Genomic DNA, 25,159 nt, shown 5'->3' on the forward strand with positions numbered 1-25,159 from the left:
AAAAATTTGGGTTGCCAGGTCTGATCCTTTGAGACTGGAGGAGTGGTCGGCTTGGAGTAAAGTGTGCTGTGGGATATTTCAGTGATTAAGCGCTAAGTCTGTGTGGGTATTGTCTTTGTTTTCATGTGTGTGGGGTGTATGTGTGGGAATGGACCCTGGTCTGACTTGTTGATTAATGGCCAGTGTGTGTATGTGTGAAAACGCTCGTGGTCCTGTTTCCATGCTAATGAGCAGCGGCAGATGGGAGCGAGGAGGTGGGACCAACAATGAATAAACGCACCAGCAGCCATCTAAAGAAAAAAAACCTTATAGAGCCTAGTGTGTGTTCCTCTAACAAATACGCTCAGATTATGTCCCTCCTGCAGGAGAATAAACCCTGAATAAGCTAAAATATGATCTTAGCATGTTTGGAGAACAGTGAGTAGCCAATACACTTTGAGCTCAATTTCCTCCACGAGGAACATCACTGCAGTCTGGCTGCTTTAACAGGCACACCTACCTAGTATCTGACTCATTTTAACCACCTGAACCCGTTAAATAAGGTGTTCCTGTATTATAACTGTGACCTGATTCTCCAGTTCCATTGCATCCCAAAGGTTCTGGACCGGATTGAGATCTGGTGACCGTAGAGGTTGGTTGAGTCCAGTGAACTCATTGTCATTAGAAAATTTTTATTTGAGATGATCTGAGCTTTGTGACATCTTTATCCTCCTGGGAGTAGCCATCAGAAGATGGGTCCACTGTGGACATTAAGGGATACTCAGGTAGGCTGCGGTGTTTAAACCAGGCTCAGGTGGTACTGGGGGGTCCAACATTGGGCCAGAACATCTCCCTCATGGACAGATCCATGCTTTCATGTTAGTGACACCTAATTCTGACCTGACCATCTGAATGTCAGACTAGTAAAGGTTTATCCAGTCTCTTGTGTTCTGGTGAACCTATGTGAATCAAAGCCTAGGTTTTATGGTCTTCTGCTGCTGGAGTTCATCTGCTTCAAGGTTCTTTGTGTTCAGAGACGCTGCTCTGCAGACCTTGGTAGAAACCAGTGGCTATTTGAGCTACTGTTGCTTTCTGTCATCTGGAACCAGTTTGACCATTCTACTCAGAAGTTAACATAACATTGCCTTCACTGAACAGCCATCTTTCTCACACCTTTCTCTCTAAAGATGCTTGTGTGTGGGCAAATCCCAGTAGATCAGCAGTTTCTGAAATACTCAGTCTGTCTGGTGTCATCAACCGAACACATTCTGAGTTTTGCTTATTCCCTTCCTTCTCCAGGTGCATAGATCACACTGAACTGCTGCCAAGTGACAGGCTGATATTTGTGGAAACGGATCGATCATGAGTCTTGTGGTCCTGCCTGGTGGTCCTGCCTTTTAGACAAATATAACTACTTCCCCTCTGTGAGTGCAGATAACACGCTGCTGATTAGCAACACTGTGTGTGTGTGTGTGTGTGTGTGTGTGTGTGTGTGTGTGTGTGTGTGTGTGTGTGTGTGTGTGTGTGTGTGTGTGTGTGTGTGTGTGTTTGGGACCTCCTCTGTGCAAGCTTGTGCCGTTCACATCACAGGAAGCCATGCCTGTTTCCTGCTAAGAACTTTATTTTTCATTCTTATGTTTCTTATTTTCACTCTTTCTACTCATTCAAAGCATTTTTGCCGTCATTTACAGATTTTTTTAAAGAGATTATTCCTCAAAAATCCAAGGAAGAAGGGATTGCCAGCCCTCCATCAGAACAAAACAGAATAGGAAAACTCACACTTTGGTTGATTCAGTGGCTTTGAAATTGTCTTCATCACACATATTTTAAAAATCTTGAATGCTAATGACACATTTTGGATGTTTAGATTATTTTAATTCCTATAAGTCATTTGAAAAACGACTTATAGGAATCTGCTCGTTGTTTTTGTTTTGAATAATAAGGTACAACCAGTGTGTGTGTGTGTGTGTGTGTGTGTGTGTGTGTGTGTGTGTGTGTGTGTGTGTGTGTGCAAGCATGCGTGCGTGCATGTGTGTATCCTAAAAGTTCTTGAGGAATGCTCTTAGTGCTGTTGTAGTTTCTGCGAACAGGAAATAGACTTGCAGAGCCAGGAAGTGTCTTCATGGAGAGAGGAAGTGTTTTCCAGCATCCGCCCTCTGTCTGCTGGATGGGGAAGGAAGGAGGGAGTGAGGAGCATGGGGAGAATGAAGCTCAGAGTTGTTTCAGGAAGGAGAAAGGGGATGAGGGAGATCCGTGTGACGTTTCAACTTCCCTGAAAAACAAATCTCAGTCCAAATGTTGCATCTTTCTTTGGAGATGTGTATTAGCTCACATCTGAATTTAATGTTCACCAAATGTGTTGACCAGGAAAAGATTATTTTAGTTTACATCTAAAACAGATTTGATCCCACTCAGGGTTTACTTGGCCTAAGTGGTTCATACTGCACACCAAAGTCCTATGCATGTACCATGGGGGGCAGAGAGGTCAAAGATTCAAATGCAGAACTGGAAAGTAAAAGTCAGGCTGCTGCAGGAGATTAAAAGTGGGTCAAAAAAATAAAATATTTAAATTTGTATAAAAAAGAACAGGTTAAAAAAAGGTAGACATGTTTTAAAGCTGCATTGTTGACTCGTTTGATCATTGGGACATGGGTCGTCTTCTGTCCTGTCTCACTGTCTCCTTCCTATTAAAGGCATTAGTGTAAATCACCAGAAACCTCATTGTGCTCTATCACCAGACTTGTGCAAGAGGCAAGCAGGTAGAAGGAAGCAGGTAGTCCTTTCGCTCTCACAACACAACAAGTGTGGTTTATGCTTGTGTGAATTATTTAACATGTGTCATCCCAGCGCCCCTCACACTCCTAAAAACTCCCCAGAGAGAGATCCTATGAGGTGAAAGGTCAGGGGTCGGCACTCTGTGTGTGTGTGTGTGTGTGTGTGTGTGTGTGTGTGTGTGTGTGTGTGTGTGTGTGTGTGTGTGTGTGTGTGTGTGTGTGTGTGTGTGTGTGTGTGTGTGTGTGTGTGTGTGAGAGAGAGAGAGAGAGAGAACCATTCTTTCTAGCAGAAGCACACTTGAGTTCAGAAGAGGAACAACAAAGCACACACACACACACACACACACACACTAACATGTTATGATGATGGGATCTTTGAGTCCTTCTAGAAACCTGCTTATTTAAATTAGTTGATGATGAATTTTGATTTCTGATCAAGGAATAAATACATGAAAAATTATAAATCTGAGTGAGCCTCCTTATTGTTTTGGTGAATAAAATTAGCAAGTGTGTGTGATACATGTGTGTGTGTGTGGAGATAGCACTCGATGGACAGATGGCCCTTTGTGACTCCTGACACCTGACAGCTGCTGCTTTGCTCCTCTTTACCTCTCTTTTCGTACCCCCTCTCCTCACACCTCACTTTGTTTCTGTTCTCCTCCTCTGTTCTTCTCCTCACTCCTCTTTTAATCTTCTTTTGTGCTCCTGTGAAGGCATTTAGAGAAGGACTGCAGTGTGAAGAGGAATGTGTGCTGCACAAGGAGATGGGACAGTCGTGTGCGTTGGTAGGAATTAAGAACCTTTATAATGACATTTATAATAAAATTACTATTGTTACATTTTACATTACATTATTAAATAATAAAATAAACATTTGAAAATAAGGGACAATGTTTATAATTATAACATAATTCACTTTTTGACAGTAAAAAGGTTAACCCAATTATCCAGCAAACTCTGTAATTAACTACCTCAATAAGTTTAAGTTAATACCACATTAAAGTTTCTATATTTCCAATATTTATGGTACAAATCAGTTTAACCAGCAGGTTTTCCTGCTTTAACACACTTGAGTCACCTGTGCAGCAGCTCTCCAGGCTCCACAGAAGCCAGTTAATCGCCTGCTGCTTAAAATCAGGTGTGTTGGAGCAGAGAAACCACTAAAATGTGCTGGTTTGCAGCTCTCCAGGACTAGGATTCCCTACCCCTGCTTTAGATTTATTTTTCGGCTTCCATACTCACCACCCAGTTACAGTATCTGTTCTGTCATTCCCAGTCTCTTAGTTTTATTTTCAATTTTTACTTCTCATACTTCTCAACTATTTTAATGTTTTCTTTGTTCCAACACACCTTATTTTAATCACTAGATGATCAATGGGCTTCTACAGAGCTTAAAAACGGGTGAGGAGGTGATGCAATCATTGTTTTAGGTGTGTTGGAGCAGGGAATCAACTAAAACACTTTGGGTAGTGACACTCGAGGACCAGAATTGGTTATCCCTGCTCTAATTAGATCAATCAGGGCAAGCATCTTGCTGAATCAACTAATTTTTTCAAAGTCCAAGTCGTTTCAGACCCCAGGAAGTTGATTTCGGTGTGTTTCTCCAGAAGGGATGAATGAAACACCCAGAATGATGATACGACATATATTGGTTGATTCTCATCCTCTCTCCTTTACATTTAGGGATTTAGAAAATAAGGCTTCAAACCAGATCACAGGGGCCAGTTAGTGCCGGTGTAATAGTCTTTTAGTGTTTATTTAAGCTCTCAGTTAGCTGGGACATGCCTTTGGTGAGGGATGGCCCCAGCACTACCATAAAGGCCATGATGATGGAAGGGATTGTTTTGGGTTGATAAACGCAGCTCAGTGAGGTTTTTCTGTTCAAAATGCACAAAATTATAATAAGTAAATAAAGCCTCAGGAATTATTTCTATTAGGGATGGACAATATATCGGCATCAATATAGGCATCAGTTCGATAAATAAAACTGGGTCGATATTAACAAACGATATTTTTTCCATCTCATCTCCATTTGTTGGCCTGTTCCGGGGGGGGGGGGGGGGGGGGGGTGTTAGTCATATGAACAGTGAAAGAAATCATCTCAGAACCGCAAATGTGTGTGGTGTGTACATAATAACGTGAATTAAGTTTTAATGATTTCATTCTATACGAAATCTGCTGATTTTAGAAGCATTAATGTCAGTATATCGGTATTGGCGAATATTGGTTATCGGTCATAACAGTGATCTCAATATCGAATATCGGTATTGGCCCAAAAATTTCTTATCGGTGCATCACTAATTTCTATGTCAGTCAAATGTCAGACCGAGGCTTCTTTAGATAAATACACTTGTAGCTTCTTTTCAACGATACAATGTAAGCAGGCAGAAAATAACTTATTTTGTATGTAACCAAAATACTTCTATTCTTATTTTTCTATTTTCTTTTACCTGTAATTGTTCATTCTTTACCATTTGTCAGGTTAGCTTGGGTGACTTGATAGAATAGAATAGAATAGTCTTTATAAGTCACACAGTGGGGAAATTCTCTTGCTACAGGAGCAAATACACTTAAAGATTACAGGTAAACACACAAAGACAATAAGCTATTATATTCTAACCTTCAACCACTAAAAACAACAAATAAAAAAGAAACATGTGTTTCCAGAACTATGCAGCATAAAGGACACAAACACACTAACGTACATTTGTTATTGGTAAATGGTAAATGGCCTGTATTTGATATAGCACCTTCTAGAGTCCTAGAACCACCCAAGGCACTTTACAACACAATCATTCACCCATTCACACGCTGGTGGGGATGAGCTACAATGTAGCCACAGCTGCCCTGGGCCGCACTGACAGAGGCGAGGCTGCCAAGCACAGGCGCCACCGGTCCCTCCGACCACCACCAGCAGGCAAGGGGGTTAACTGTCTTGCCCAAGGACACAACGACAGCGAAAAGCTGAGCTCGAACCGGCAACCTTCCGATTACAGGGCAAGCACTTAATTCCTGTGCCACCATCGCCTCGTTTTTGCACAAGTATTGAACACACACTGAATATAGTGATACACTGATGTTACTGTGCAACTGGATAATGCCAGTACCAGTTAAACTGAGGAGTCAGAAGCATCAATAAATAAACTGTATTATTATTTTTCTTGAACATAAAACCCAAAATGACTCTTGTGTTGCTCAAGACAACATGCGATCATTCCAAAATGATTTCTTTCCGCCTAACCGATGATGCTATGGTGATCTAAGCTGTTTTAGAGCTGCAGAGAAAGGTTATGCTGAGGTGTGTTGCTTCCCCTGCTGGGTGACACGTGGGATTGAGTGGATTCCTCAGAGATTAAAAAAACAACCTGCCCGGCTGCTGAACTGTCACTCTCACCTCGGGACACTCGGTCGGTGAGGACAGCTGGCCGGCTGAGAGTGGACGTATATCTGTGTGTGGAGGTATCTGGAGGTTTGTGTGTGTGGCTGTGTTTCGCTTTCTTTGTGTGATCCCTGGAGGTCAGAGGTCGAGCTGTGGTTCACAGAGAGCCACGCTGTTCCCCTCCCAACAGGAAGGAGGGCACTGTCCATATGCTGTCTTCAGTCACACACAAGCTCTGATTCACACGCTCACACACACACTCACACAAACACACACACTGATATCATCACAAACAGGTACACACAGAGGCTTGACCAACTACAGCCACACTTATTCATTGATTTACGCGCAAATACACTCATCTTTAATTAAATGCTCATGGGCTTCTACACATTTTCATCAACACATGAGTAAAAACAAATATGTTCCTCCCATTGAGCAACCAGTTATTACACCAATTATTTGTCTAATTCAATGAAATTAGCACAAAATAAAGTTAATTTTCTTTTTTCCATCTTGTCTTTTATTACTGAGCAATGTGTCAACGAGAAAGGTGAGAGTAGAAGAATAAATGAGCCAAAACGGTGCACTGATATTCAGGATGCCTATCCTAAAGGGTCTAAACAATGCACATCATGTTATTCTTTAAAATCAGTTCAGCTCCAGGTTAAAGGTCATGTGCTGCAAAGATAAACAAAACTAAAATCCTTATTAAAACGATCTCTGTTGGCTTCTTCTATTGATTTCTCTCTCTAGGAAGGAAACACAAATTAAGACATTTACAACAGCTCCAATTCTAAATTTCAATAAAAGGTATGCCCTTCATAGCAGGATGGAAATACCTGTGATCCATCAGTTGGTTCACCTCCAGCTACAAAGCTCTCAAAAAGCACAGCTCAAGCATCAGGACACAGATAAGCAAATACTTTGATGCTATACAGGACACTGGCACTGATAATGCACTGGTCTTCTGGCACAAAAACCAAAACAGATTCACACAACTTGGCACTGAAGGTTCTGTGAGTTCCTGCATCCTCTGCACCATTTGAGAGGGTTTTCAGTAGAGGAGGCATCATCATGAGACCCCACCGTGCATGTTTAGGTCACAGAATGCTGGAGGTCAGGCATGTTTCTAAAATGTAACCAAGCTCTCCTTAAATCTTCGCTTTCGTGGTCTTTCAGGTCTTCAGCAACAAGTCTTATCCCATGATGTTCAGGCTTTGCATGACACAAGTTTTAGTTCAACTGTGTCTGATTTAATTTAAGGTGTGATTTCATGCAGGAAAGACCAATTTTCAAGAATGTTAACAAAAAATGTTCAAACTTCAAAAAATACATTTTTTGTTTTAAGTTTTCTTTGATTTATGTGGTCTTGTGTCTGTTCTCTCTGATCTTGGTGAAGTATTAGTCTCGGGTAGTGTGGTCTTGACCTCACTAGAAAATGTAATATTTTAAGCGTGCAAACCAAGGAAACGTCATTTTAGGAAAAACAAAAGGGCAAGACAAGATGAGGTTTTAAAAAGCAGAAAAGGATTCAGAAGCTCAGCTCGTGAGCAGAAACAGCATTACTCCTTAATAACCCAGTGGCAAGTGAAGAATTTTTCCAGGATGTAAGCGTTCCTTCTTGTAAGTGACTTCATGGTCATAAATCTAATGATTCCCCCCCAGATGCAAGGGAAGAGAAATCAGCCGCAGAGTGGAACTAATCACAGCAGGAGACAAAAGGTGGTCACACCTTTACCTGTCAGTGATTTTATTGGGTTTGACACAAACAGAAAATCATTGTTTTTACCATTCGTACCATAAAACTCATTCAAATCTGAGTTGTTTAATGCTTTTAAATTAGGCTAAAGTTCACATTGTGATGATACCTGCTCTGAAGCTTCTAAATCGTGTTTATTTCTGGATAAATCTTTAAATGTGTTTAAATCTAGTAAATGGTCTGTATTTGTATGGAGCCTTCTTAGGGTTCTACAACCCCCCAAGGTGCTTCACAACACAATCAGTCATTCACCCATTCACACACACTTTCACACGCTGGTGGAGATGAGCTACGAGGTGGCTACAGCTGCCCTGGGGGGCACTGACGGAGTGCCGAGCACTGGCGCCACCGGTTCCTCCAACCACCACCAGCAGGCAAGGAGAGTTAAGTGTCTTGCCCAAGGATACAACAAGCAGAGATCTCTGGTCGGAGCCGGGATCGAACCTGCAACCTTCCGATTACTGGACATTCATCTTGAGTTTATCTCAACAGTACCCACTCTAGAGTAGGTTGCTCTGGAGTGGGTACTGTTGGCCAACTCAAGATGAATGTTTCTGCTGGGAAAGAAAACAAAAAGTGTTTTTCACACCTCTCCATTTGGACCAACTTTCTCTCAGCAGAGAACGCTGAAACAAATGTTGACTGTTTACGCTCAGTCTGTTTGTGTTGTTGTTGGCATTATAAACATGAGCTCAGAAATACTAATAGACCCTGCATGCAGCAAAAATAAATCATACCTCAGTGTGAGTGATGAATCTCTTAGTTAAAGCTTGTGCAAACTGGTCATTTGTTTAAAATGTAAATACTTTATAATTAATAATGCAAAAATCAAATTAAGTGTATTTTATTTATTTTAACATTAGCCACGGTGGGGCAGTTCACAGGGAAAACAAGATGGGCAGGAAACTGAGAACAAATACATGCTGCTCCCTACTGGTCAGAAAGTATACCAGGTTAATTGGTGCATGGCCTCTTTGGAACACAAACCCTAAACAAACCTGTTTCTATGAAGAAACGAGAGATAAACAAAGAAGGCCTTTAGTTTGTTAGTTTTGAAAAAGGCTCAGGGTGAAGAGTTTTCTGATAGAGTCAAATAATCAGTTAAAGGCAAAAGTTGAAAAGGTTAAACTTCTGCAAAATTAGCATCAAGGCTCAAACAGTTAACCTCGCTGTTGGACCAGTTCTGTGGAAGTACAAACAATACAAAAGAATTATGAAATAGCTGTTTTAACTAATTTGGAAAGAAAATATTTTTGCATTTTACAAAAAGAGTTAACAGGTGAACAAAAAATGTGCTTCTCTGAAAACACTGAAAATGAATGACGGGAAAATTGTCACCACCCCAGTTAATGATCATTTTAACTGTAAAATATTAATAATATTCATTTGTGATAACATAAATAACCAAATAAAAGCTAAATGTATCTGTTTATCACATTTATCACTTTAGACAAACCTCTTCTTTCCAGCTGGGTACTTTTCCCAAACTGAGTCCAGATGTGGCTGCAAAGATCGCCATCTGCTGGATATAACAGAAGTCTGCATTCCCAGACCTGGGTGTTTAATGTGAAGTTCACAAATAAAAACAAGTGTCCACAAACAGCAAATCACATAACAATTACAAAGCCATAGAAAGGAGAAACTCTCCATATTTCTTACATTGACTCGTCTGGTTTATTTTTTACATCAGCCCCTCACACATAAGCTCACTTGAGAGTTCTGCTGCAGACCAGAACCTGCTCAACAGCCTCCTGCAGCTTCTTTATGGACATCATTGCCAGCTGGAAACTTTCCTGGAAGTTTCCGTTGCCATCCTTCACCCAGGCTGCTCGGAGCTCCATGACCCACTCCAGGATCCCGTCCATCTGCTTCTGCACCTCCTTCTGCTCCTCCAGCTCAGCTAGCAGAGCCTGTCTGGCACAAACCTCTGCTTCATAGGCTCCATGGAGGTCCGCCATGGACGATTCAAGCTTGAGAATCTCCTGAGTAGAAAAGGGATATGTTATAAATGGGTGATGTTCTCCGTGACTGGGTAGAAGGAGCATCTCAGCAGAAGAAGAAGAAGAAGAAGAAGAAAACATCATTTCTATAGCGCCTCTCAAGATAAAAATCACGAGGCGCTTCACAAAGACAACAAATGTAAAAATATAAAAAAGAATTTAGAAAATGGTTAAAATAAATTTGAAATTTGCAAAAAATTGACAATTGTGATTAAAAAAACGTTAAGGAAGAGAGAGAGTGAATAGGAAAGAGGGAAATCAGTGGATCCTGAGGAAGGTGGAATAGGTGGGGAGAGCAGAATAAAGAGAGAGTGGTGAAGAACGTCATACAAAAGCCAGCTTGAACAAGTGAGTTTTCATTGACAACCAAATTTTTTTTTATCAATTCATGAAAAAGATCCAGTCATCTTTAGGATTTGGACAAATCGTTAGCCATCTGCTTATAAGTTTGTTATTACCTACGTATCCGGTAGAAAAGCCTAGTAACTAGCAGGCCTTCTAGACGTTTTCTGGGTGAGTCCCATATTAGGAGCCAGAACGTATCAGTACATTGGCAGTGATGGGAACGTTACTTTTAAAAAGTAATTAGTTATAGTTACTGATTACTTTGTCAAAAAAGTAAGTCAGTTACTTACCAAGTTACAAGATTATAAATAACTAATTACCAAGAAAAATAAATATTTTGTTATAAAGAATAGAAGAAAAATGGGTTCCCCTCTTAATTAAACTTACTTAATTTACTATAAATTACTACAATACTGAAATATAAATGACTAATGACTGTAACATAATAAAATGCATGTCCAATATTTTTTTATATAAAACTGAATAATTAAAATAGATGGGCACTTAACAGGAGGAACTACAATCAGGTACATTACACCAGTCTATTAAAATGTCACACAGTGACATTTAACAAGACCCCAATCAGCTAAAATTCATAATTGCAAATAGAAACACCTGTAAAGGTTCCTGAGCCTTTAAATGGTCTTTCAGTCTAGTTAAATTACTGAAATAAATGTCATTTTGCACAGTATTCTAATTTTTCCAGCTTCACGTGATTGTGTGTTTTTAGTAACATTTCTGTTGCTGGTAATCTAGTAATGGTTAAATAAATAAATAAAATCCTTTAAAATGACACTAGAAGAGGCAAAAAACTGATGGAGGACTTACATTTACTAACTTGGGTCAGACCCAAACACAGAAGAGCTGAAGCTGGGTGGTAAACACACACAGTTCTAATAACACCTGAGCGCCCATGACGTCTGAGACTGATGCAACCAGTGTTACAGCGGGACTAAAGAAATGATCAGAAACAGGTTACAGTTGGATGATCTAGGCAGGTAGAAGATCGTGACGTCTGAGCGGTGAACAGGTGAGCGGACCTTCGGGACGACCCGTCAAGAAGGGCACGGCTGCAGATTCACGCCAGCAGCAGCGAATCTGCGTTCTCTTTGCGCACTGTGCCCCAGGATAATTTAAGTTTTTAAATCCACCCATGGTGCATGCTGGGTGAAGCATAAATTATTCGAGGTGACAAACTGGCAGCTTCACGTTGCAGCACATTCCCGACAAGCAATAACAAACATGCATGCACACATCACACATGCCCTATAGGTTATAAAATTGTAAGTCCCTTTGGATAAAAGCGTCTGCTAAATGAATAAACATAAACACATAAACATAAACATGCATGCCTTTACTGATAGAAGTCAATAGTTTCAGACAAACAGCTCTGGAGCTATTCACCTGGATGTCTTGAGGGTATTTCTTGTGGCACTGGTCCTCAGGCAGGAGGACATTTGGCGGAACGGTGAAGCACCGGCTCACGAGCAGCGCCTCCATCCGTTCTGACAGCTGTTTAAAGCGCTTCTCCATGAACTGCTGCAGCCGGCGGCTACACTCTCTGGCCTGGGACCGGAGCTGCTCCTCACCCTTGGCCGACTGGCCTTTCCTCAACTTCCTGACACAAACCTCCTCCACTACTGGAACAATGTCGTTCAGGCTGTCGTGGAAGGCGCTGTAGATCCGCAACATGCAGGTCTGCGGGGTGAAGCCGAAAAACTGGGCCTCATAAAGTTTTAAAGACGACGAAGAGAAACAATTTGTTTCCTCCTCCGCTGTTCCGTTGGTTTCCATGTCCGTTTCAGCACAGGTTTCCCGCGCCATGTTGAAAACACAGTTTGGTTTTTTTTCTTCTTCTACGGAGAAAAAATTAATAGAAAACACTGGACTACTGCCACCTACTGGGAAGAAAACAAACTGCATAAAATGTTGGTTTAGTAAAGCGTATATATATGTCGATGGTAAAGACACAAAACATGTATGTGTTTGTTTGTTTGTTTGTTTGTTTGTTTGTTTGTTTGTTTGTTTGTTTGTTTGTTTGTTTGCAGTATTTAAAAACACACACACTCACCAGGGCAATACAAACCAATGAGGATGCAGAGGGGTGAAACATCTTGGAAAATGCACCCGATGTATTCACAAAGCTGCTGCAGTACCGATGCGCATTAATGGTAAGCTCCTCTAGTTAGAATATATTTGCATACATTTAAATTTACATTTAAATGCAATAACTTGCTTCGGATTCACCTTAATTTCACCACTGTGTGAAAATAAGGGATATTTCAATTGTATTCTAACTGAATGTATAACAGAAATGTTATTTTTATATAGTCTGTTGTTTGTCCTTTTGATGTTGAAAGTTAATACAGATTATTTCAGAAATAAAAAAATGTGACTGTAAACTTGTGATCATGAGTTAGACATTTTTCTCATTGAAGTTAGTAGAAAATCAGGTTGAACTAGGATCATATCTCAACCTGATTTTCAACTAACTTTAATGATAAAAAATGTCTAAAATGCATATTTCTTTTGTAAACGCTCTCTATCTACTTCCGTAGTCAGCTTCAATTGTAGTTTCTATTTTTGCCCAGTAGATGGCAATAGATTACACGTAAACTGGTTTTATCAACCACCCGTGTACGCAAAAGAAGAGTGAGCAAAAGTCGCAGCAGTAGGAGGAGGAAAGACAGCGGCTTTTCCGTCTACACGTGTACTAATTTCTATGTAAATCTGTATTCTGTACCTTTTATGAACCAATCTCTCTCTGTCGGAAAAGGTAAGCGTACCGTCGGTGGAGAGAGTTAAGCGCGCTTACTGTAGCTCAGCTTGTCGGGGGCAGAGGTTACCGCTGGAAGTTTAGCCGGTTTGGCTCCTGTTAGCACCGAGACACCAGCTAGCTGACGATGCTTTTACTTTTTGTTGTGCTGTTGCTAACGTTAGCTAGTTAGCAACCGTTACTACAGCAAATGGATAAAAAACGAGACCATTCAGTGAAAGGCGTTGGCTTAAAGTGATCTAACATGTGATTTTGTGTTCTCTTTAGCCGGAAAGCCACTGTAAACGAGAACCATGGGGGCATATCTGTCGCAACCAAATACCACCAAGACCTCCTCCGATGGCGGCAACAGCAACATGAGCTTCGGCTTCTCTGCCATGCAGGGCTGGAGGGTCTCCATGGAGGTGAGGCAGCCGCGATGCCTACGATTGATTCATTAATGAAATAGTCTCGCTTTAAAATAACGACTTCATCAGAGAAAACCATTTAAATCTGCAAATACTTCCACGTTTTTTCTCTAGTATTTAACATTTTGATTACAGACTGCATCCACATTATTAAAGATAACATAATCACCCCATAGGATCATATTATCATGTCTAATGAACGTAATATGAAGAAGATTATTATTTCCAGTCCTCATTTATTTTTAAAATAATTTTACTTATTTTATGAGCAGCCACGCATAGAAATGTCCCTGAAATGTTGGTGAATCCTCTGTAAACACCTGTTTTATGTGAGAAATGATCACGTGCCATACACCGCTCCAGATTTAACTTTGAATTTAAATCACTTAAAAAAAGCTACTATAGTATTGTGGATCACTGCCACCTCTAAAAATGTGATTAAGTTGCAAATACTATCTAGTGTTCTTACCACACACTTGTTAAAATAGTAAAAGAAATTTCAAAAGGTTGGTTTGTTTTTAATGAGCAGATTATTCTCAAATAAATCCCCAAACCACCATTTCTAAGCATCAGCTGCAGCTACATCCACTTAAATTTACCTAAATTCTGGTTGTTTGCACACAGCAAATATACCGTGGTAGTGCCAGGTATTACCCTGCACCTTTTGCTCTGGTTAATCCAAACACACGAGGACAGCCCTGAATTTACCATCTTACCCTTAAATATTTATGACAGCTTACAATTACTTCTCACTTTCGGGGTGTATACACATCCATGCCATGTTTGTTCAAGTAACATTTCATGGAAAGCTTCAGTCGTGTTAATAGGAACGTTTTCTAATTACTGTAGCGCAACTAATGCAAGGATTTGTGGCTTGTTCATATTTTTAGGACTTAAATAGCATTTTCATGTTTATACTTTGAGCTTTTTGCTTGTAATTATGTCACAAACACATTACAGGCAAGTGTGAACTGTTTTGCCTCTGTTGCCACTGATGAGGAAATTAGACACTCTTATCTAATCTTATGACAGGCCTTTTCTTATCCCAGTAGTTACTCTTTAATTTAGCGTTTTATAGCTCTGATTTCTGCGTCACAGGATGCTCACAACTGCATTCCAGAGTTTGACGAGGACACAGCAATGTTTTCTGTGTACGATGGACATGGAGGTAAATTGCACCTTAAAGTGACAATTTTAGAGAAGCAAGTGTTTTTATTACAACAAATTTATTTTACTTAGGTGAAGAGGTCGCTCTGTACTGTTCAAAGTACCTTCCTGATATCATCAAAGAGCAAAAGGCGTATAAAGATGGGAAACTACAAAAGGTGAGACGTTGTGTGTGGCCAGTTGGACACAGTTATGTGTTGTGCTTGACTGTGATGTGGCTTCTTGTTTTAATGTGACTCGTTTAGCCATTCTGTTTCCCGTGGAACTGACATGTTGATGCTTTTTCAGGCACTAGAAGACGCATTCTTGGCCATCGACTCCAGGATGACCACAGAGGAGGTCATCAAGGAGCTGGTACAGATTTCTGGGCGCCCTACTGAAGAGCCACCAGCTGAGAAGGTGGCAGAGGAGGATGACTGTAAGGGTTCCCCCAGTTTATTAAAGTTTGGTTGTAACATTTGTGCAACACAATTCTTTGTATAATCACAGAAATCTGATCCTACGTGCAATGAGATAAAAAAAACTGGGTATAACAAATTATTTGCTAGATTAAATCACATTTTCATTATGATCTCTTGTGAGTCAGTCTTTCGTTCTTGTCTCAGTGGACACAGAAGAGGCAGCTTTGCTCCACGAGGAGGCCACCATGACCATAGAGGAGCTGCTGGTACGCTACGGCCAGAACCTCAACGCCATCAAAAACCTCGCAGCTCATGGGTAAACCATTAAACTTTGAATTTTTATTAAAAGCGTTAACAGCACTGTGGAAAGGGCATTTCTGATTTCTATAGTTTTATTTAATACCTTTTTTTTTTTTTCTTTAGTGGGGCAGCTAAGAAGGCTCCCTGCTCAAAAGCTGAGAACTCTGGAGAGAAAGGAGAAGATGCTGGAGGACAGAAGAAAGAAGAAGTGAATGGAGATGTGGGGGAGGAGGGGAGCAATGGGAAGGTTAAGGAGGGAGCGGGAGCATCGTGTGGGTCCAAGCTGCGAGCCTGTCGGAGAGCAACAGGAGGTGAAGGGAGCAGCTCAGGTACAGAAAATGACCTTCATGATATCTATAAATATCAATGTTGGCTTGGAATTGGTGTTATTCCCCCTTAAGTTGTTTTTTTTTTATCTTCCATTGGTTTTATTTTGTTTTTCCCTTCTGTAGGTGAAGGTGGAGAGTCAGGAAGCTCTAATGGGGAGGAAAAGGCCGGGAAGGCTGAAGGAGACGCAGGGCCTTCCTGCTCTTCTCTGTCCTCCAAGGCTGCAGCAGACACCAAGTCCAGGTTCTTTGATGACAGTGAAGAGTCTGAGGAAGGAGAGGAGGAGGAGGGCAGCGATGAAGAGGTGAGAAGAGATCATCAGGACAAGGCGTTGTCGGGCTCCAAAAGTTCATGCGGATTAACGTTGAGCTTTTCTTTACAAGGATGTTTATCTTACTCTTCTTCACCAGGATGGCAGTGACGAGGAAGAGGGGGACAGCAGTGAATTAGAGGAAGAGGACACAGAGGAGGGAGAAGAGGACTCTGAGGACGAAGAAGAGGGGGAGATGTGTTTACCTGGAATGGAAGGAAAAGAGGAGGTTTGTAGAATTTAGATATTTTCAGTCAAAATGCACAAAACTCTGAAATAAAATGTCTCACCTGTCGTGTTTGTGTCCACAGCCCGGCTCAGACAGCGGCACCACGGCTGTTGTAGCTCTGATCCGAGGGAAGCAGCTGATCGTAGCAAACGCTGGTGATTCTCGCTGCGTCGTCTCTGAAAAAGGTCAGTTTTAGTGTTGTTTTGAACGATCGGTCACCGATCATTATCAGCCAACTTCCTGGGAAAAGTACGTCATCTGTGTTTTCTGAATTCTGAATAGTTGTTGCTTTGTGATAAAAGTTATTAAGTATTTATTTCCTCATTAAAATTAACTTAAGTAAAAGCACACTTTTTTCCTTCGAAATCAAGGTGGTATCCATGTGATCGGCAGCATAGCACTTGGTCCAGACATCCCTAGTAATATTTATCGCATATGCTGAGTTACAAAATGTTTTTAACTAAGCAGACATGTAGAGACCCATGCCTTTGTGATGCAGACCTACACCACTGCCAGCTCATTGGTTCTTAGAGAATTTGGCTTTGAACTTTTTTAGATGCTATCAGATTGATTCAGCCACTAGTGATGCTGTGATCCTGCACAATATTCCTGCTGTAAAACAGCAGCTAAATAGTTGATGGTTTCAGTTATTTTGTCTGAAATGCAGCTTTCTGTCTCTGCTGCTGCAGGCAAAGCTGTGGACATGTCTTATGACCACAAGCCAGAGGACGAGCTGGAACTGGCTCGCATCAAAAACGCTGGAGGCAAAGTGACCATGGATGGGCGAGTGAACGGTGGACTGAATCTCTCCAGAGCCATCGGTTGGTGACCTAAGCATCATAGATGCACCTGCAGCACACTCGAATGCATTAAGCCTAATTTATACTTCTCCGTGTGCGTCGGTACATGACTGTAATAGGGTTGTCACGGTAACCTGTGTAGCGGTAAACCCCGGTAAAAAAGTTGACAATAATAATAACCGTCTTGTTTTAAAAAAAAAAACTATTATCTCGGTGGGTTTACCGTGGCTGCGGTGTCGGCGCAGTGACCCTTACCAGCCACCGTATCATCGGCTGAAGTTGCCGGCGGCACATGCGCACTTTGTTGTTAACAACCAAAACTTTCTTGAAGCCAAAGCTGAAATAATGGCCAAAGGAGTAGATGGCAGCGCTCAGGAGGACATTTATTATCCCTCAAAGAAGACAAAGTGGGAAGTACGGGCATCTTTTAGATATTTGAAGAATGCCGAGGGAGTTGATAGAAGACGGCTATCCTGTTTGCAGCACGTGCAGAAAAAGTGTCTGTGAAAGGCAGCAACGCTTCAAATCTCATGACACATCTGCGTGACCATCACCCACAACTCTACAGTCAACGCAAGGCAAGCTAACGTTAGCGATTTAGCTAAAATGCGTGATCCGAGGATTTGGGTCGAGGGAGAATGCAACGAGTCGCTATATAAAGCAGCCGCAGCGCCGCTACCTGCATATAAACCGTGTCGCGGACACCCCCATGTTGAAATGACACTATGCATTACGGGGCTCCCAGGGGCAGATAAGAGTTGGTCTCTCCGAGAATAATTATGAATTCAACAATGATTACTGCCTGATGACATTTTCCCACATCTGCAAAGCTCACTGGAAGGACACAAACCGAGGACAATATTTTCCTGATATAGGGATTACTCAAGTAAGGGTAAAAAAGTATCTGATTAGAAGGTTACTTGAGTACTGAGTATCATCTGATCTAATATTTTTAAATGATGACATCAAACAGACAAAAAATAAGAAGTTATGGGCAAATATTGGTATTTTAAAGACTAAAGGGAAAAAATGTAAACAAATAAACAACATAATTACAAAATAACACTGTAGTGACTATCAAGTCCCACTTTTAGTCACCCTTGGGTGCGGGTGGAGGCAATGACTCGCTTCAACAATATTGTCCAGGCAGAAAGCGGGTATGGGTTTATTGTCCCATTTATTGAATATGTTGACGATCGCAAGCTGGGTCCAGAATGGCTGTTTCTTGTCCAGGTTTATGTAAATGATGAAAATTATAACGGCAAATTAGATGTGGCATATGAAACCAAACGAAGCGGTAAAAACCGTGTGACGTCACCCAGAAAACGCCAATGCACTGCCACCTCAACACCTTTATAGGCTCCGCAGTGCCACCAGTGGTTAAAGGAAATACAAACCACAGTGCAATAAACTGAAATGTACATAAAACATTGTCAAAATAAACTTAGACCATAATATAATCTAAACCAAAACAATGGCTCCTACAAACACATTTTAGGCAAAATTTAGACACAAACTGAGGACAATATTTCCTGACATACAGGGTTTATTTAATTGTGAAAATGTAGCACGTTTAAAAAAAATACCGCGATAATACCGAAAACCGTGATAATTTTGGTCACAATAACCGTGAGGTTAAATTTTCACACCGTGACAACCCTAGACTGTAATGGTGGCAGGATACCTCAGCAGCACTACGCCATCTGTTGTCCAAGTGGGGAATTGTTTTGCAACACTCCCCAGCAGACAGAGAAGTCTGGCAGCAAAACGTCTGTCAATGCGTGTACACCTCTCCCTCGCGGAGCTGTTGGAGAACTATGAATTGGGCTTTACAATGACTAACTTTTTTCTTGTGAACTTTCCTCTCAGGTGACCACTTCTATAAAAGGAACAAGTCTTTGCCACCGGAGGAGCAGATGATTTCTGCCATGCCCGATGTGAAAGTTCTGACTCTGAATGAGGATCACGACTTCATGGTCATTGCCTGTGATGGCATCTGGTCAGTATAAATCTGTCTAAGCGCGTTTTAATAGAGTTTTTGTTTTTTGGTGAGTGATTATTGTCACTTGATGTTGCGTTGGGGCGAGGTTAAAGAAACTAAATGCTCCGTAAAGGATGGAAGCTAACCCCATTATACTGTTGTCGTGGATGTATACAATAAACATGATATAACACCTGTTAAAAGTGTTGTTTCTGTAAATGTGGCGACAGGAATGTATTAAGCAGTCAGGAGGTGGTGGACTTCATCAGTGAGAGGATCAAACCAGACCGAGACGGTAAAGTCCGAGCCCTCTCATCCATAGTGGAGGAGGTAAGAAAACGGCTCCGATTTCTCCCTCGTAGTCTCGGGTCGACTCTAAATCCTCATTCATGGTTTCCAGCTGTTGGACCACTGTTTGGCGCCTGACTCATCTGGAGACGGGACAGGATGTGACAACATGACTTGCATCATTATCACACTCAGGCCACACCCCTCTCAGTCAGATGGCACAAAGAAGAGGAAGCACCAGGAGGAGGAGGGGGATAAGGCAGGAGAGACTGAGACGGGGGAGAACGAGAAAGAGAACGACAGCAAAAAGGCAAAAACTGAATAAAGGAGGAGCAAAAGGATCCCGGAGGGAGCAACTGGTCCCACACTACCGCCGATCGACCAGAGACGCATTCTGTATAAAAACAAAATCCTTACCTCACAAAGATAATCCCACCCTGAAGCAGACGTCAGAGACCAGATATCAGATCAGCTGAACTCAGATCATCTGTATAGATTTTGTGTTCTTGATGGATTCTCACAGTGACACACCCAGTGAAGGTTATCCCAGTTTGTCCAGCTGGAAGGAAGTCGAACACTTTTAGTTCTGAATTATAACGAGGCGAGCTTTCCACTCCTGCCTCGCTGCAATTTCTGTTATTTGTGTCTCGCGGCTGCAGGAGGAACCGGTTCAGAGATCGCCGTGTTCGTCTCTAAACCGCCTCCCTCTTTCTGCAGCTTCGCACCGTTAGAACATCTGTTTCCACCTGGCAGCTTCTGCTTGTTTGGGTAAAGCTTGAAGATGGTTAGTTGTTGACGGTGTGAAACCTACATGGCCTTCGTTCCTGTGCTCTATAAGACGTGTTGATGAGGGTTACGGCCATAGGTGAATGAATGAGTGAGTGAACAAGCATCATGGTCCTGTGTAACTCAAGACTAAATGATGCAGTGAGGATGAGTCTGTTGCTCTGAGTGTTGGTACCGTGTTTCGGGTTCTCTGATGTTGAGGACCAGTTGTGGGTCATTTGGACTTTACCCATTTGCCAATAGAGGAGCGGATTATTTCTCTTAGTTTATGTAATTTACATTTTCCATTTAGTGTCCTGTCACAGTTTAGAATATTTTCCTCCATCTCTGTCTCCATTTACATTTATGCCTTTTTTCATTCCTGATTTGTCACAATGACATTTTGAGACTTTCTAATGAAGAAAATGTTGCTTGTTTTTTATTTTTCTCACATGAAAGATATGATGGCAGGAAGATAACCAGGACTTTCCTCCAGCCCTATCAGCTTTCTTCTTCAGGACATGAATTTTAAGTGATCATTTTCCACTCGGCTGTCTAATTTTCCTTGTTTTGATAAACCAGTCCTGTTGGCATTTTTAAGTTTTTATTTCTTAAAGCACATTCAGAAAACATCTCGATGCTGGACTGTAGACTCAATCTGCAAAGGTCTTTTCTCAATTTAAAGAAAGTTTAAGTCTTGGATTTCCTTTTTGTTTTTTTGCAGAAGCCTGAATGAAATCATTGACTACGTTTCTAGTGTACTTTGTCAGCGTACCCTCTTTTCTGTACATAGGTTCTTCTCAATACTTGTAATAGAGGAAAAAGAAAAAGCTTTTTCTTTGTAATTGTGAGTCAGTGTGACATTTTGGTGCATAATCTTTTGACACCAGTATGTAAGTAAATACAAATACATTTTTTAAGTAATTGGATGCCTCGTGTGTTTTTTCTATTCTAAGGTATGATCCCCAACACCATCCTAAAATGACCCTAGCATCACTACACACGGTTGCACAACTCCAACTTGTTCGGAACTCGGCAGCCATGCTTTTGACAGGAACTAGACGCACATTTGGGCAGTGACCGTGAGACCTGGAGAGATGTGGTGTGGAGGAACGGCCCCTCTGATCTGAATTTGGACTTTTGTGCTCGTCATGGATTGTCCATAATGAACACCATGTTCAGACATAAAGATGTCCCTATGTGCTCTTGGAACCAGGATATCTTAGGCTGCAGCTCAATGATCGACTTTGTCTCATCTGATCTGCGGCTGCATGTTTTGGACACTCGAGTGAAGAGAGGGGCAGAGCTATCTACTAACCACTATTAAATTCAAGTTTTTTCATATAGCGCCAAATCATGACAAGAGTCGTCTCAAGGCACTTCACACAGTAAACATTCCAATTCAGGTCAGTTCATTAAGCCAATCAGTAAAATGTTTCCTATAAGGAACCCAGCCAATTGCATCAAGTCACTGACTAGTGTCCGCGACTTTACAGCAATCCTCATACTAAGCAAGCATTTAGCAACAGTGGAGAGGAAAAGTCCCTTTTAACAGGAAGGAACCTCCATAGGATCCTGGCTCAGTATAAGCAGCCGTCCGCCACGACTCACTGGGGATCGAGCAGACACACACTACCTGGTGGTGAGTTGGCTTCGATGGTGGGGGAGGATGCCGGTCAGATCTTGCAATCCCAAACGTATTGTGAGGGTCTGCTGGGAACATCTAGCAGAGTCTCCTGTCAGAAGAAGATTGAATTCCCACCTCCGACAGAACTTACAAAATATTCCTGGGCAGGCAGCAGACAATGAGTCAGAGTGGACCATGTTTCGTGCTTCCATTGTCAAGGCGGTTGACTGGAGCTGCAGCCGCATGGTCGTGGTGGAAACCCTCTGGTAGACAGATGGGTAGAGATGCCGTCAAGCTGAAGAAAGTGTCTTATTGGGTCTTTTTGGACTGTGGGACTCCAGAGTCAGCTGATGGGTACTGGCATTCCAAGCGGAATGCAGCCTGGGTGACCAAGGAGGCAAAAACCTGGCCGTGGGAGCAACTGGGTGAGACCATGGAGCAAGACTTCCATACGGCTACCAACACTGTTTATAGTGGTGAGGTGACAGTGTGCTGCTGACCTCCACTCGGGAAATTGTAGATCGGTGGGCGGAGTACTTTGAAAACCTCTTCAATCCCATTGGTACGTCTTCCTGTGAGGAAGCAGGAAGGACCGCAAGATGTGTTCCAACAACGGGGGATCACACTCCTGAGCCTCCCTGGTAAAGTCTATTCAGGGGTTCTGGAGAGGAGGGTCCGCCGGATTGTCGAACCTCGGATTCAGGAGGAACAATGTGGTTTTTGTCCTGGCTGTGTAACACTGGACCAGGTCCATACCCTTAGGGGGTATAGACCCTGGAGGGTGTGTGGGAGTTTGCCCAACCAATCTACATGTGTATTGTGGATTTGGAGAAGGCGTTTGACAGCCTCCTCCAGGGTACCCTGTGGGGGGTACTCTGGGAGTATGGGGTACCAGGCCCTCTGATACGGACTGTTAGGTAGGTCCCTATATGACTGGTGTCAGAGCTTGGTCTGCATTGCCGAGAGTAAGTCGGGCTTGCCAATGCGACCGTCTGTCACTGATTCTGTTCATAACTTTTATGGACAGGATTTCTAGGCACATCCATGGTGTTGAGGGCATCCGTTTTGGTGGCCTTAGGATCAAGTCTCTGCTTTTTGCAGATGATGTGGTCCTTTTGGCTTCATCAGAATATGATCTCCAGCCTTCGGGGCAGTTCACAGCTGAGTGTGAAGCAACTGGGATGAGAATCAGCTCCTCTAGACCATGATCTTGAATCGGAAAAGGGTAGAATGCCTTCTCCAGGACGGGATGAGACTCTGCCTCAAGTGGAGGAGTTTAAGCCTAGTCCCATAGACTGTACATATACTGGACAAACGGATTCCATTGGCTTCAATAACACGTTTGTTGTCTATAATGGGAGGTGGCCACCACCACCATTTTGACCGTGTCACAGGTTCCGTCCAGCCCAGACAATTCCATAAAAGGGAAGAGAGGAGGCGCTGAGGGTGTGGCTGTAAGGCTGGGCTCGAGTGACGACACCCAGGCGAACTAGCTACGAGCTAACCTGAAGCTAACCCTGGCTAACCCAAAGCTAAAGCGGAGGTGGGAGCCGAGCTAACGGATGTAGCCACCTAGCTTCAACCCAACCGGAGCTAACTGGAACACCCATCGACCTGAACCTTACACGGAGTTTAGGTGGAGGTTTTCTGCGCCTGTTCGTGAGAAGTACCTGTATTAAAAAAGTTTTAAATCGGTAAGTTTATAATTTATTTCCGTAATGAAAACATTTTGCTTTGAGCAAGTTTTCAGTACAGTTTTTTTCGGCGCTATCACTCCTGAGTCGCACCAGCCATTAAATGTATCATGAATAAGAGAAAATATATTTAAGTCGTATTTTGGGGGGACATTTTATTATCTTTCTTACAAAATCTGAGACCAAGCGTTTCACATTGCAACACAAGCACCGGTAACCATAACAGAATGAACAACAGCCAGCAGAGGAGAGGATGGCGGTGTTTCAAACCCTCCCGGCCGGCGAGGAGAGCTCATTCCTGGGCTGGAGCCGGCCCTCAGCACCCCGCCACAGGCTCTAATAGATGCTGGCGGTGTTTGAAACCCTCCCAGCGGGACAGGGGAACTCATTCTTGTGTGGGTTGGAGTCGGCCCGCAGCAGCGCGGTGTAGCCTACATATTTTGTTATATAAGTCGCTCCGGAGTATAAGTAGCAGGACCTGCCAGAAAATGTAAAAAAGTGCGAGTTATAGTCCGGAAAATATTGCAGTTATTAGTATTCGAGCTAAATTAGCAGCGTAAATACATTTAATATATTTCCAAAATGTTATACTTGTTTGTATCTTGTACAGCCAACTAGTCTTTATTCTGGACTCAGTACAATTTACCAAAAGTAAAGAGACATTCTACAGATGAAGTAAGCACAAGATAACTTACTGGAAGACACGGAATTATCATCAGAACCAGAACAAGAGAGCCTGATAACAGTCGTGAAAATAACAGTTAAAAAGTATGTATGTATAATAGAAATAAAAATATATTAGAATTAGTGTAACTCACTGTGATCCAAACAATAAATCATCCATAGCTGATTAGTAAATATGACATGAGGTCTGGGAGTTTTTAATTTTCATTTTTATTTTTTTGTTAGATCTGTTTAAATGTCACCATGGCAGCCTGTGTGTCTCCAACATCAGCTACACAAAGCAGCAAGTGTAAGTTTCACATACCTGTCTCACCACTTCATGTATGGTTTTGTACTTTAAACAATTATGACAAACCTGTTATTTTTTCTCCATAGCCATTTGGATCATTGGAGACAGCTGAGTGAGGCGTGGTGCCCAGAGAGCTGCAGAGACAACCTTGGCCTCCCTGACGTCTGTGTCTCCTGGTTCGGTTGGGGCGGACCATCGACATACATACATGTGCCGACACTTTGCGCCCTGTTTTATAAACTGTAGTGTTAAAAATAAATGTTTTTGCTCAATTACTGGAATTTCTTTGGTTAAGACAAAAGTGAGGAATAATCATTTACAAGTTATTTGTACAACAGGCCCATTTTAAATCCCAACAGTTTCTTAGCAGACAATAGAAATGTGTTCTTTACTAACTTTACTTGGTTTAAAACTCTTACTAAAATAGTGCCGTATTGCAAAACCCAATCATACTTGTTATGTATACATTAGCTTTGTAGATATTTTTTACAGATATATATTTGTGTGCAACAAATCCAAACTTAAATAGTTTGTCATTCTTTATTGAAAAACAACAAAATACAGTTATACAGAAGTGTGGGAAAATGATAATGTGAAAGTATTGCTATTTAAATGTAATCCTATTTATCTTTAAAAAGAAAAACTCTAAAAATGTCCTGTACAGCATCATGACAGAAGAATGGTGGTCTGTCTGTCAGAATGTGCTGAACAGATTTGCTCTTTGAGGAGGAGTGTCATGTTTGGAGGAAGGTACTTAACCCAAGACATGCAGAATACAACACTGACCAAAAACTGATGGAAAAAATGATTTATTTATAAGGAGGAACTTAAGGTGCACAGATAAGTCTGTGGTTGGAACTGCAACAACAGCTCAG

The 25,159-nt window shown here is 41.9% G+C and overlaps 2 protein-coding genes and 1 long non-coding RNA gene across 3 annotated transcripts; 2 read left to right on the top strand and 1 right to left on the bottom strand.

The window, feature by feature from the left end:
- Positions 1–8,722: 8,722 nt before the first annotated feature.
- mis12 (MIS12 kinetochore complex component) lies at positions 8,723–12,093 on the bottom strand. The gene is made up of 2 exons (XM_015953818.3): positions 11,644–12,093; positions 8,723–9,876 (listed from the first exon to the last, which is right to left on the bottom strand). The coding sequence occupies exons 1-2, from the start codon at positions 12,061–12,063 to the stop codon at positions 9,601–9,603; spliced, it is 696 nt and encodes a 231-aa protein (XP_015809304.3). The 5' UTR covers positions 12,064–12,093; the 3' UTR covers positions 8,723–9,600.
- Positions 12,094–12,878: 785 nt separating this feature from the next.
- Positions 12,879–19,655, top strand: ppm1g (protein phosphatase, Mg2+/Mn2+ dependent, 1G). The gene is made up of 14 exons (XM_015953819.3): positions 12,879–13,015; positions 13,283–13,419; positions 14,521–14,590; positions 14,662–14,747; positions 14,878–15,007; positions 15,195–15,306; positions 15,414–15,619; positions 15,743–15,921; positions 16,028–16,156; positions 16,239–16,341; positions 16,846–16,977; positions 18,826–18,955; positions 19,168–19,267; positions 19,338–19,655. Exons 2-14 carry the CDS (start codon positions 13,309–13,311, stop codon positions 19,548–19,550), a joined length of 1,701 nt encoding a protein of 566 aa, XP_015809305.1. The 5' UTR covers positions 12,879–13,015; positions 13,283–13,308; the 3' UTR covers positions 19,551–19,655.
- A 3,553-nt stretch (positions 19,656–23,208) lies between these two features.
- LOC139071681 (uncharacterized) lies at positions 23,209–24,556 on the top strand. Its single transcript, XR_011521521.1, has 3 exons — positions 23,209–23,311; positions 24,221–24,284; positions 24,371–24,556. It is a non-coding gene; the product is annotated as an uncharacterized lncRNA (long non-coding RNA).
- The last annotated feature ends 603 nt before the right edge of the window (positions 24,557–25,159 follow it).

This window comes from Nothobranchius furzeri, chromosome 9 (genome assembly GCF_043380555.1).
Source record: "Nothobranchius furzeri strain GRZ-AD chromosome 9, NfurGRZ-RIMD1, whole genome shotgun sequence".
Lineage (NCBI taxonomy): Eukaryota > Metazoa > Chordata > Actinopteri > Cyprinodontiformes > Nothobranchiidae > Nothobranchius > Nothobranchius furzeri.

What these genes read in the sequence shown, in the direction of transcription:
- mis12 (XM_015953818.3), bottom strand. Translation starts at nt 12,063, where the DNA reads ATGGCGCGGGAAACCTGTGCTGAAACGGACATGGAAACCAACGGAACA. An exon ending in AATACCCTCAAGACATCCAG is followed by an intron (nt 9,877 to 11,643) that starts GTGAATAGCTCC and finishes TTTTCTACTCAG; the next exon opens with GAGATTCTCAAGCTTGAATC.
- ppm1g (XM_015953819.3), top strand. Translation starts at nt 13,309, where the DNA reads ATGGGGGCATATCTGTCGCAACCAAATACCACCAAGACCTCCTCCGAT. An exon ending in GAATGGAAGGAAAAGAGGAG is followed by an intron (nt 16,157 to 16,238) that starts GTTTGTAGAATT and finishes TTGTGTCCACAG; the next exon opens with CCCGGCTCAGACAGCGGCAC. An exon ending in CTGCGTCGTCTCTGAAAAAG is followed by an intron (nt 16,342 to 16,845) that starts GTCAGTTTTAGT and finishes CTGCTGCTGCAG; the next exon opens with GCAAAGCTGTGGACATGTCT.